This window comes from Microcaecilia unicolor, chromosome 6 (assembly GCF_901765095.1).
Source record: "Microcaecilia unicolor chromosome 6, aMicUni1.1, whole genome shotgun sequence".
Classification (NCBI taxonomy): Eukaryota; Metazoa; Chordata; class Amphibia; order Gymnophiona; family Siphonopidae; genus Microcaecilia; species Microcaecilia unicolor.
The window spans coordinates 239,226,414-239,238,758 of NC_044036.1; the positions used below are offsets into that span (position 1 = coordinate 239,226,414).

Below are 12,345 nucleotides of genomic sequence, written 5' to 3' on the forward strand. Positions count from 1 at the left end.
GGAGATACCTGTTTGGGCTGGCATTTTACAAAGATGGGAAACAGCACCAGGTCAAAACCCCGGCAGAGGCACAGATGATACTGCAAGGGGTCTATCAGACAGCTACACCCTCTGCGGCAGAGCGATCATTACTGACAAGAGATCCCAGGACCCACCCAAAATGGCAAAGAGTGGGTCATAGACGCCTCCAGCGCCAGAAATCAGCGGGACGTCTCACTTGATTTTACACTGTAGTAATGGAAGATAAGACCTCACGTGTCTAGCTGTGTGCTTCTATGCTGAGAGATTGCCAGGAGCTCTGGATTTGGAAGTGGCACGTTGACCCTGTTGGTAGTTACTGTTGGTTATAATGTGTAGAAGGGAAATTTAGAACTTTGTCTTAAAAGGGGGAAGGATAATCGTTATGCTAAAGGCATTAATAGTCAAAAGGTGTGAATGGGTATTAGCGGATCACATACCCCCCGAGTTGCACCATCCAGGTTATGGTACAGGTGCTATGATTTTTGGGATGGGGAAGAGGGAGGAGGGAGGGGACTGGGGGGGAGGGGGAAGGAAAGGAGCTGTAGGGGGTGGGGGTGGGGTAGGGGAGATGGCTAGGAGGGATAGGAGGATAATCTTGGTGTATGCTATAATGATGCTAATAACAGATGATGTTTTCTGCCTATACAATGCTTAAATGTGTGACCATAAATGTTCGAGGGTTGAATACTCCGCAGAAAAGGAAACAGATATTTAGGGAAATGCTGCGCCAGCAGGCTGATGTAATGTTTCTCCAAGAAACTCACCTCAAAAAGGCTCATGAATACTTAATGAGTCATAAACAATACCCATATATAGGATGTGCATCAGCCACAGAGGTCCAAAAAAAGAGGGGAGTTTTGATTGCACTGTCCCGGTCCCTGCCTTGGCAGGTTCACACAACGATCAGGGATAAAGCGGGCAGATACATACTGCTGGTGGTCTCCCTTTATAAGGAGTATTATACTATGTTATGTGCCTATGCACCCAATGAGGGTCAGAAGATATTTTTGCAGGAATTGGAAAGGATTTTGCAAAAGTATGTTAAAGGACATTTGGTGATAGGGGGTGATATGAACCTGACACTTGACCCAAAGCTAGATAACTCGGGAGGGAGGGCACGGTACGCACAGGGAAACAGAGTGGCCTTTAAGTCCTGGCTGGCAAGATGGGGGCTGACTGACTTATGGAGGGACAAACATGGGACTGAAAAAGACTTTACCCTCTATGCCCCTCTCCACAAAACATATTCGAGAATTGACTATTGGCTGGGCGATGTGATGGTGAGGAGTCAGGTCGAGAAGGTGCGCATTGTGCCCTGTAGCTGGTCAGACCACTCTTTAGTGGTGCTAAGAGATAGCACCACTAAAGAGTGGTCTGACCAGCTACAGGGCACAATGCGCACCTTCTCGACCTGACTCCTCACCATCACATCACCCAGCCAATAGTCAATTCTCGAATATGTTTTGTGGAGAGGGGCATAGAGGGTAAAGTCTTTTTCAGTCCCATGTTTGTCCCTCCATAAGTCAGTCAGCCCCTATCTTGCCAGCCAGGACTTAAAGGCCACTCTGTTTCCCTGTGCGTACCGTGCCCTCCCTCCCGAGTTATATAGCTTCGGGTCAAGTGTCAGGTTCATATCACCCCCTATGAGGACCGGAATAAGGCCCATAGGCCGAACCCATTGGAGGTTAAATGAAGCATTGCTTATGGAGCCACAGAATATAGCTGAATTGGAAAAATATATAAAGGAATATATAGAGATCAACGACAATGGGGAAGCACATCCGACAAGTGTCTGGGAGGGAATGAAAGCGGTGTTAAGGGGTCAGATTATCGCATGGCAGGCCCACATCACTAAGGTTCAAAAAGGGAAAGAGGATAAGATTAGAAATAAACTGGAGACTAGTGAGAGAGAGCATAAAGCGGACCCGACAGATATGCAGAAATTGCAGGAAGTACAGCAATCCAGATCACAGCTTAATGATCTACAGATGGCAGAGATAGCAGTGCAGCTCCAGCAGGTGCAACAAGAACATTTTGAGTTTGGTAATAGAGCCAGCCGACTATTGGCAAATAAATTGAAAAAACAGGCCCAAAGAAACTATATATCAGGGGTATATAGTACCTCAGGACAGTTAGTTACTCAAACTGAAGAGATACAGGAATTGTTTCGGGATTATTATGCCCAATTATATAAATCAGAACAGAGGGGGACGAGGGAGGATATTGCACAATACTTGCAGGGGATGAAACTTCCAGGCCTCTCGGAGGAAGAGGTGGAGTATCTGTCCTCCCCTATAACACTTGAGGAGATAGAAAGGACGATTGCAAATTTGCCTGTTTATAAGACGCCTGGACCTGACAGTTTCCCCGCGCTCTTTTATAAGTTGTTTGCTAAGTGGTTAGCACCGCTGCTGTTAAAAGTGATCACCTCCTTTGATAACATAGGGGAAATGCCTTACTCTTGGAGGGTGGCAGAGATAGTTCTGATACAGAAGCTGGATAAGGATCCCTTGAATTGTGGATCATGTAGGCCTATATCTCTTTTAAATGTTGATTATAAAATTTTTACTAAAATTCTGGCAACAAGGCTACAAAAGGTACTCCCAATTCATGATGATCAGGCGGGTTTCATAGAGGGCAGGCAGACGTTTGATAATATAAGATGCCTGCTCCATGTAATTCAGCAAGCCACTGATGAATCAGAACCGGTACTGCTTCTTTCGGTGGATGCTGAAAAAGCTTTTGACCAGGTGGAGTGGCCTTTCCTCTTTGAAGTTTTGAAGCAGATAGGATTGGATGGGAGAATCTTGAATTGGTTCAGCTTGCTTTATACTAATCCCCTGGCTATAATAAAGAAAAATGGGGCTTGCACAGAACCGATAGGTCTGGGCAGGGGGACGAGGCAGGGGTGTGCGGTGTTGCCCCTGTTGTTTGCACTATCCATTGAACCATTAGCACAAAAGATTAGAGAACATGGGAGCATATGGGGCGTGGTCAGAGGTAGGAGGGAGCACAAGATTATGCTCTTTGCTGATGATGTGCTGCTGACGCTGGCGCAACCTAAACAATCACTACAGCAGGTTATAGAGGTGATCTTGCAATATGGGGAGCTCTCGGGTTTTAAAATTAATGCCACCAAGTCCGAGATACTTAACCTTACTGTAACCCCGCCCTCCAGGATAAAGATATATCCTACCATACCTCTGCAGCTACCTCAGATATATCTTATCAAAACGAGGGAGTAAGGTTAAAATATTAAACACTAACCACTCCTTCCTAATTCTGAATTGGGAAGGGGAATGTAATCTAAAAAAATTAAGAAATTCAAACAAGTAAATGAGTTTATAAGTAAAATTAAACAAAATTTATTTTACCACAGAATTTATATATATTTCTTCTAACATAACATTTCAACATGCTAAACTTTTTTTTATCTCTCCTTTCTCTAACAGGTTATCAGCTACCCAGAACTGTCAGATAAGTATAATCTTGTATATTATCAGCTTTTACTTAAACAAATAAGAGATTTATTTAACTATGTTGTGATGACGCTATCTTCTAAGGAATGATACTTTGTGTTGTTTTTTTTTCTTCAGGTTCTTCAGGACGCATGCAGGTAAGTATAATGTCTATGTATCCCAAGTACCTGGGTCTTTGATAAGTCTTTTACTTAGATGTAAATTAAAGGATACTCTCTTTAACACTGTTCTTTTCCTTTCTTCTCCTTGCTCTTTTGTTGGCTGGCCAGCATAAACTTGATGTTGGGTTGGTTTAGGATGTGTTTGATAGAAGATCAGCTTCTTCGCTCCACACACCTACTACTCTACCTTAACAAACTCAAAGGGAAAAAACCTATTCCCTATGCAAATGCTAAAATTGTTATTTTTCTAGCTACCTAATTAAATAAAAATATAATCATGAATCCCTATGCTAGATCCCACCCTCAATTAATTCTCCCAAAATGAATTAAGGAAACCTCAAAGTTGATACAAAAATTAAAGAAATAGGAAATATCAACTTTTTGTTCAGTAATTATTTTAAAATTACATATGTATATATTTTTATTGAATACCCGGCTCAACTAAACATGCAGCTCACAGATTCTAAATGGCTTTTTACCATTTAGACTCCCTTACTTTAAAGTAAATATTTAAAGTGAAACTGTACTGTGCTCTAGTTATTTTCTGAATGAAGTTTATAACTAGACTCGCACACAAAACTCCCATAAATATATTTCTCAGCCTGAGCTCTCAAACACTGAGTCTTAGTAACTCAATAACAATATGTACTCAGTGCCTACCAGAAGCCCAGTCTCCCACTCACACAACTTAGAGCCAAACGACCGCGGGGCTCTTTTAAGTTAACTTTAACCAGACTTTACTCAGGCAAACTATTTTAAGTTACATTTAACCAATTTTCACAACTTTAAAACACTTTAAAGGCTTTTCTGGACGGACTCTCTCATTTACAACCGTCCAGAAGCTGAATACCCACCCAACTGACCACTGAAGGCAGTTTAGAATCTTTCTTACCTTCCCCACGGAGCTCGAGCTAGCCACGAGCTCCCACATTCCAAAAGTCCCCACAACATAAAAACAGCACCTTTAAATAAAATTAAACAGATTTAAAACATATATAATTAAGCAAAATGATAAATCTATATAAATATTAGTACCTTAAGCCTCCACCTGAAAATCCTCCTTTATTTTTACCTGGCACGAGCCTTCTATCCTGCGCTGTCACGAGCCAGCCTTCACGTGAATCTCCCTCTGCACCCGGTTCCTCTCCTTCTCTTCCCAGCGCGTGCAGCGCTAACATCGTCGCTAGCCGCTTAATTAAAAACAAAAAAAACGCTGGGAAAGTGCACCGGAGCACTTTCCCCAACTTCCTCTGCCCACGCCGGTCCGTTATTTTCTTCAGAACCGGCTCTATACTTTTAAAAGAGCCGGTTCCTTTAAGAAAAGGGAATCCTTAGGCCCTGCGTCTGAAACGAGCGTGTGACGTCACTACGTCGACGTCAGACGCCGACGCAGGGCCAATCAGAGCCCAAAACACCTCCCAAGCTTCCTCCACCTTCGTTTCCCGACGCGATCGCGCTATAGCGCCGGCGCGCCAAAAATAATTTGCCCCTGCATCTGCAGACCCGACGAGCAGCTGGGATCCAATGCTCCCGTGCACCCCAGGTAAAATCTTTAACCCCTTAGGGGTTACATTACTATACCCCAGAATGAGGCCCAGGAATTGCAGAATTTATTCCCATTTAAATGGGCATCTAAGGCAATAAGGTATCTCGGGGTCCTGATCACCCCAAGGCTAGAGCATATATATCAGGAAAACTTCCCTAAGAAAGTCAGAGAGCTTTTTGGAGAATTGGATAGATGGGAGGGCCTCACGATATCATGGCTGGGCAGAATCCATGCGGTACAAATGATGCTCTCACCAAAGTTGCTATATTTGTTCTTGGCTCTTCCCATCCCCATCCCACGCACCTTTTCCCATCAGTTAAACAAAAAAGTGTTTGCATATATCTGGAGGAAGCGGCCACCCAGGGTGCGTAGAAGTATGATGTATCAAAGTGTAACAAGGGGTTAAGAAAAGAAAAAAAATAAAAAATACTTACCTGGGGGGCTCTGGAGGGTCCGGGAGCTGCTCCAGGGTGAGTGGACAGTGGCAGCTTGGGGGCCATTGCGGGGTTGCAAGGAGCGGCGTTTTTTTTTTTAATCCGGGATGTGGGGCCGTGGGGGACGCTGCTTGAGGCAGCATCGCCATGTTTTTGACGCCCGGGGACGGTTGAGCACGTCCCCGGGTGTTGAAGAAAGAAGCTGGGTTTCTTCGCCCCGTTTCGGGGCCAAATGGGGCCGGTTTTGGCTTTGGCGCTAGGCGCCAAAGTGAAGAGGAGTGCCGAGAAGAGGAGAAAACGTGCGGGCGCGCTCCCGTTGGGGGCGCGCTACATGCACGAATCGGGATCGCGAGTTTCCCGTTTAGGCCGAAGCCGGGGCCTAAATTTTGGGCCGGCTTCGGAAGTTTTTTTATTTTGGCTCTGTTTCGGTGGGGGGATGACCGGGACCGGATTCGGTGGTTTGGATCGCGTAAGGAGAAAATCAGGAAAACAGGTAAGGGGTTTTTAACCCAAAATTTTAATTGGTTAATTTTTAAATTGTGGAAATAGGGACTTTTATTTTTAAAAAATCAGGGTTTTGAGTTTTTTGAATTTGGTTTTTGGATTTGGGGTCGGGGAATTTTTTTAGAATTTTTCTGTCGTTTTAGATTTTGAATTTTAATATTTTTAGGGGGTCTTTTGGGAAGGGTGCTATTTTATGAGGTTAGGAAAGGGTTAATTTTTAAATTTCAACGTGGTGTGTCCGGGAGGTGGTTTTAGAATTTTTGAGGGGGGGGGGGGGTTAAATTTTTTGGGAATTTTTCTGGGATTTTAGGAGGTTTTTTTCCAGGCGGATATTAAATTTTGGGATTTTTTAATTTTAAAGATATAGGTTAATAGAGAATGGGAGGTTTAATTAGTATGGGAAATTTGGGGTAATTTGAGTAAAATTTTCAGGGGTTTTAAATTAATTGAAGTTTTTCCCATTGATCCCTATGGGAAATCTTTAATTAAAATGGGGCTTGAGTAGTGCTGCTCAACATTCCGCTGGTCAGCAGAAGGATACGGAATGTTGAGCAGCACTACTCAAGCCCCATTTTAATTTCCAATGGGAAATCAGTGCTCAACCGTCCCCGGGCGTCAAAAACATGGCTCCTTGCAACCCCGCAATGGCCCCCAAGCTGCCACTGTCCACTCACCCTGGAGCAGCTCCCGGACCCTCCAGAGCCCCCCAGGTAAGTATTTTTTATTTGTTTTTCTTTTCTTAACCCCTTGTTACAAAAGGCCAAATAAAGGTGGCATGTGGGTCCCAAATTTCTTTCTTTACTACCAGGCAGCACAGTTGCGGGTGTGTACTGAATGGGTCCCGGCTAATACTAAAAAGTGGCTACATTGGGAACGAGCCTGGATGGGAACTAGATTTACAGGGGACATACCATGGAAATCGAGAAGGGAACTCTTAGCAATGATAGGGAGGGTCCCGGTGGGCCTTAGCCACATACTACATACCTGGCTCCAAGTAAGAAAACAGGTTTTCCCGGACAGAAAGTACTTCCTACAGATGGCTATACAAGATGCACCAGGGTTCCCCTTGGGGAGGGAGGAGAAGATATTCCAGATTTGGGCTAAGAGGGGTCTCTATCAATTGGGACAGATTTGGGTTAATGGGGAAATTCGGGCATTCGAGGAATTGCAAGATGAGTATGAATTGGAGGAGAGGGACCTAGTCTATTATAATTGCCTTAGGAATTATATACTCAGGCGAGCAAGGGATGAACTGGAGTTGGTGGAAACTGAATTGGAAAAAACTATGAGACGAGGAGGGGGCAGAGGTGGCATAACACGGATATATAGAGCTCTACTACTGCTCTCTTCCCCACAGGATTTCTATACCAGGAAGTGGGAGACGGCACTCCAAGCCAAATATGCAGAGGACTGGTGGACAAGCAGTTATAGGCACTTACTGAAGCCCTCCATTGCCCAGCCACTAGCAGAAAATGGTTATAAGATCTTTTACTGGTGGTATTATACCCCGGTTAGACTACAGAAGTTTTGCCCGCAATTATCAACAAACTGTTGGAGGGAATGTGGAGGGAGAGGCACATTTTGGCATATCTGGTGGGAGTGCCCAAAGGTCCAAGCATACTGGACGGAGTTTCTGGACAGGGTGAAAGAAATGGTAGGGATTAGCTACCCGAGACGGGCTGAGAACTGTTTACTACATATAAGGCCTGGAACGAGCCCCATACATTGTCATAAGCTGGTCGTCCATGTCTTTGGGGCGGCGAAACTGGCACTGGCATGGGCCTGGAAGCAGCAGGAGACCCCGGCTATGCAGGTGGTGGTGGGTAGGCTACATTGCCTGTATCAAATGTCGAAATTGACAGCTCTGCGAAAAGGACAGCTTCAAAAGTTTCAAAAAATCTGGGACGTTTATGAACAGTGGAAAGGATTGTAAAGAAGTAGGTTAGCATATACCTGAGACGAGAGGAAGGGGGGTGGGGATGAGGGGGGAAGAATTTAAGATGTAAACAAACAATTGAGCTGTATGATGTTTCTATGTTGATGTAATATATCTACCATAAGCTTGTACCAGTTGATGTTGTTTATTCTTGAAAACCAATAAATAAATGATAAAAAAAAAAAGAAATTCCGAGCATAATGAACAATCACATAGAGCAGGATACATTTGAAACAACGAATCTATTAGCCAACTAGGTAACAAAAAGCTACACTGATGCTTGGGTGCATAGGGAGAGGAATGGCCAGTAGGAAAAAAGGAGAAGATGACACTAAGACTGGTGAGACCTCATTTAGAATATTGTGTACAATTTTGGAGACTGCACCTTCAAAATAAATATAAACAGGATAGAGTCAGTCCAGGAAAAAAAAAAAGCTTCTGAGCCCTCTCCTGCCCCCCAACAATGTCTGCTCTTTCCCTCCCCCTTCCCCCAGCCTACATCAAGACCCCCCATGTAACATTCCCTGTCTCCCCAGCTGTGAAGGTGAGCCCCCGGGCTTACCTACATCCCTGGTGGTCCAGCGGGGGCAGAAGCATGAGGTTGCGGCAGCCATTTTGCAGAGGCACCACAAGAGGCAGGAGCGAGGGGGGTGTGTTTCTGCCCCCAATGACCCTGCTGGACCAAGAGGGATGTAGGTAACCTTCATGGTTGCAGGGGAGTTGAGTGGGAGGGGGGGGGGGTCTTGATGCAGACTTGAGAGAGGGAAGGCGGGAACGAGGAGACATTAGCACAGGGGGAGGAGGAGGGCGAGATGAGACTTGGGAGTTTGTTTTTTAAAACAGAAAAAGGTTATGCGGTCCCGTCCCAATATTCAGCCGTGGCCCCGGCTGAATATTGACCAGACCCGCATAAGCTTTGGATGGCCAGGTCACTCAAAATTATCCCTGGTTGAATATTGGGGGGGGGGGGGGGGGGGGGGATGGTCTTTATCTATTTTCATTTTTCTGTGTTTCTTTGTTTCTATGCTACAAAATTCTGGGAGAGATGTAAACTGCAATGTAAATACAGAATAAAATGTGAACAACTGTAATCAAATGCAATCTTTAATCATTTAAACAGATTTTTTACAAAAGTGTTTCCATCCCCCAAACCCCCTCCACCCACTTTATAAGAGCAGAAACCAAATCCACCTCTTGCCCTCCTTTCCCGGTTCCAGTCTACCAAGCAAGTGGGAGTAAAATTTATTTTTTATTTATTAGGATTTATTTACAGCCTTTTTGAAGGAATTCACTCAAGGCAGTGTACAGAATAAGTCAAACATAAGCAATAGACAATTACTGCAAAAACATTTCAAATAACAATACAAAGTATGGCATAATATGCTTCATTACAATGTCAACACAATATGCAATACAACGTTTTAATAGACCGTATTGACTGAAAGCAAAGATGAAACATGTAGATAGACAAAGACAGAGTAACAGAAGCAAATAAATAAGTGAACTAATTTAAAGAAAGTTGCATAGGAGGTGAAAATAGTGCTTGAAAGTTATCTTAGCTAGGGTAGGAGTGGATAAACATGCCCTGCTATAGTATATGCAGCCAGTGTCACTCCTTGTGTGTGTGTATGACTAGCAAGTTAGTTACTTCTTCTATTAACCCATTAGTGCCCAACGTTCCCATATGGGATTTTATTATGGGAACATTGGGCACTAATGGGTTAAAGGCCTGGTTGAAGAGCCAAGCTTTCATATCAATATCAATCTTCACAAGTTAGCCTGGAGAGCAAACTCTCCCTTCCCCCAACACTGTTGTGGAAAGAGAAGGAAGCAAAGGACCAAAGCAGTTAGTGCAAGCACCTAGCTAAAAAGAGATGCCCCTCTATGTGCATCATTTTGCAGTTATCCATATTAAATCTCATTTGCCATTAAGATGCCCATTCTCTTAGCCTGGTAATATTCTACTCATAGTCTGGCTGTGTTTTACTAACTGAATAATTTTGTGTCATCTGTAGATTTGATCACCTCACTCATTGCTCCCCCTTTCAGATCATTTATGTAAATGATGAACAGCACTGGCACAGAGAAAAGTGGGGGAGCATTGTGATGGCACCCACTACTCCAGTAGAGGTTGAAGGGCCAGTGGACCATGCTACTGAAAAGCCAATACTTCTTCCCACTGTGAGTAAATATGATCCTCCTGCCTCCCCTGCAGTGTTATAGGTTCAATACTGGCTTAGAGGGAAGAGTGCTATTCACCGAGTCACAGGCTTCACTCCTCTTTTCTGAGATCTCACAGGATCAGTGGCCAGCTTGACTGTGCTATGGTGATGAGATTGCACAAGGGCACCAGACCGTTTGTCAGAATCTTGACAACCCATCAGATTTTTGATGAAGTTCTATAAAATTTAAAAGCCTGAAAATGTATTACCTGGGGAAGGTCAAAGTTCTCTTGAACTTCAATATCCTCCTGCACTTGGACGGGATTCCCACAGCATGATTTCAAGATTATTGCAAGAAAAAGAGCCCACTGTAACTTCATGGTTCCTAAACTGCAAAAATATATTTTGCTGTCAGAGAGAATATGAAGGCAACCTCTTTCCTCCAGTACTCAAAACTGAACTAGCTCTGAGCTCTACTTGTTGCCAGAGGTGAACAACCCTGTGTGCATGACATATCAGAGTCATTATTTAACCAGCCCAATCAAGATGTAGGTGTAATGCTTGATCTTCTCTGTCTGTCTGAGTTTGCCCCAGATGCAAGAGTTCATGGTTCATTGACCATCTGATGTTTTTAGATTGCAGGACAGGACCAGACAGAAATGGCATTGCATTCTGGATGGATAGCTCAAAGGGACTGATCAATGCAAATTCAGGGCTTAAAGACAATCTAAGGGCAAATTCATTCTTTGAATTGAGTGAATAAAAATAATTGCAAAGAGCGTAACAGAAAGAAAAGCTGTGATTCTAGTCTTAGGGACTTACAAGTGCATTGACTCTGCAGCTCCTCAGTACCTCTCCACCCTTATCTCTCCCTACACTCCTCCCTGGGAGCTCCGTTCATTGGATAAATCTCTCTTATTTGTACTGGGACTTAGCTATGGGTGGGCCTGGGCCCAGTTTTGGTTCAGGCCCACCTAGAAGCGCTACACCCCAGCCATGCAAAATTCAACATCCCTCCCGTCCCCCTCCCACAGTTCTGTCACCTCCACATCTTTCTTACCCTCCCCCACCCCTATGTGTTGGTGCTTGGACTTTATACTATCATGCCGCCTGGCAGGAACTCCACACAGGTCTGTGTCATGGCCTTCCCTCTACTGCATTTCACCCACTGATGCAACTTACATTTATGCAGGAAGGGTAGGATGCGACAGAGAGAGAAGGGCCCAAGCCAACGCAGGCTTGTGTAGAGCTCCTGCTGGGCAGCGATGATAGCATGAAGTTCAAGCACCGCGGCAGGGATGGGGGAGGATAAGGAAGATGAAGAGATGCCGGAACTGTGGGAGAGGAGAGAGGCAATGGGCATGTAAACCACTCTACTCTGCCTTGGCAGTTAGAGTGGTATAACAAGTTTTAATAAACATAAACATGTAAGGAGGTGCTGGAGGGAAGGGAGAGAGGCACTGTATATGCAGGGGTGTGGGAGGGAAGGGAGAGAGGTGCTGGAAATGCAGGGGGCAGGAGAGAGGTGTTGAATATGTGGGGGGGGGGCAGGAGGGAAGGGGAGAGGTGCTGGACATGCAAGGGGAGCTGGAGCAAAGAGAGAGAGAGAGAGGCTGGATATGTAGGGGAGGACTGGAGCGAAGGGAGAGAGATGTTGACCTGCAAGGGGGACTGAAGTGAAGGGAGAGAGGTGCTGGACCTATGGGAGGGGAAGGGGTTGGGGTTAGAAGGAAGGAAGAGAGATGCTGGATCAAGGAGATAAAGGAAGAGGGGGTCAAATGCTGAACCCTCAGTGAGAGAATGAGCCAGATGAATAAGGGGGAAGGGAAGAGAGGAGAGGATCTGGTTGGGGTGGGGTTGGAGAAGAGAGGGACACATTGGTAGGGGGAGGGAGAAAGGGAGCATAGGGAATTATATAGAAGGAGATGATGTACATTGGGTGGGAGCATGTGGACATGGACACAGGTAAGATGCTGTATTGAGATGGCATTTGGGCACAGAGGGACAATGGCTGACACGGGGGGGGGGGAGGGAGATATGGGAATAGAGATACAATGGACACGGAGGGGGAAGGGAAATATGGGAATAGAGATACAGTGGAC

At 44.9% G+C, this 12,345-nt stretch overlaps 1 protein-coding gene across 1 annotated transcript in view; it reads right to left on the reverse strand.

The window, feature by feature from the left end:
• The window catches only part of AMBP (alpha-1-microglobulin/bikunin precursor), a 161,564-nt gene extending 150,843 nt beyond the window's left edge, over nt 1-10,721 (reverse strand). Inside the window, exon 1 of the mRNA XM_030206909.1 lies at nt 10,513-10,721. Coding sequence (XP_030062769.1) covers nt 10,513-10,623 — 111 coding nt within the window. The 5' untranslated portion in view covers nt 10,624-10,721. The remainder of the gene's footprint in view (nt 1-10,512) is intronic.
• Nucleotides 10,722-12,345: the final 1,624 nt, after the last annotated feature.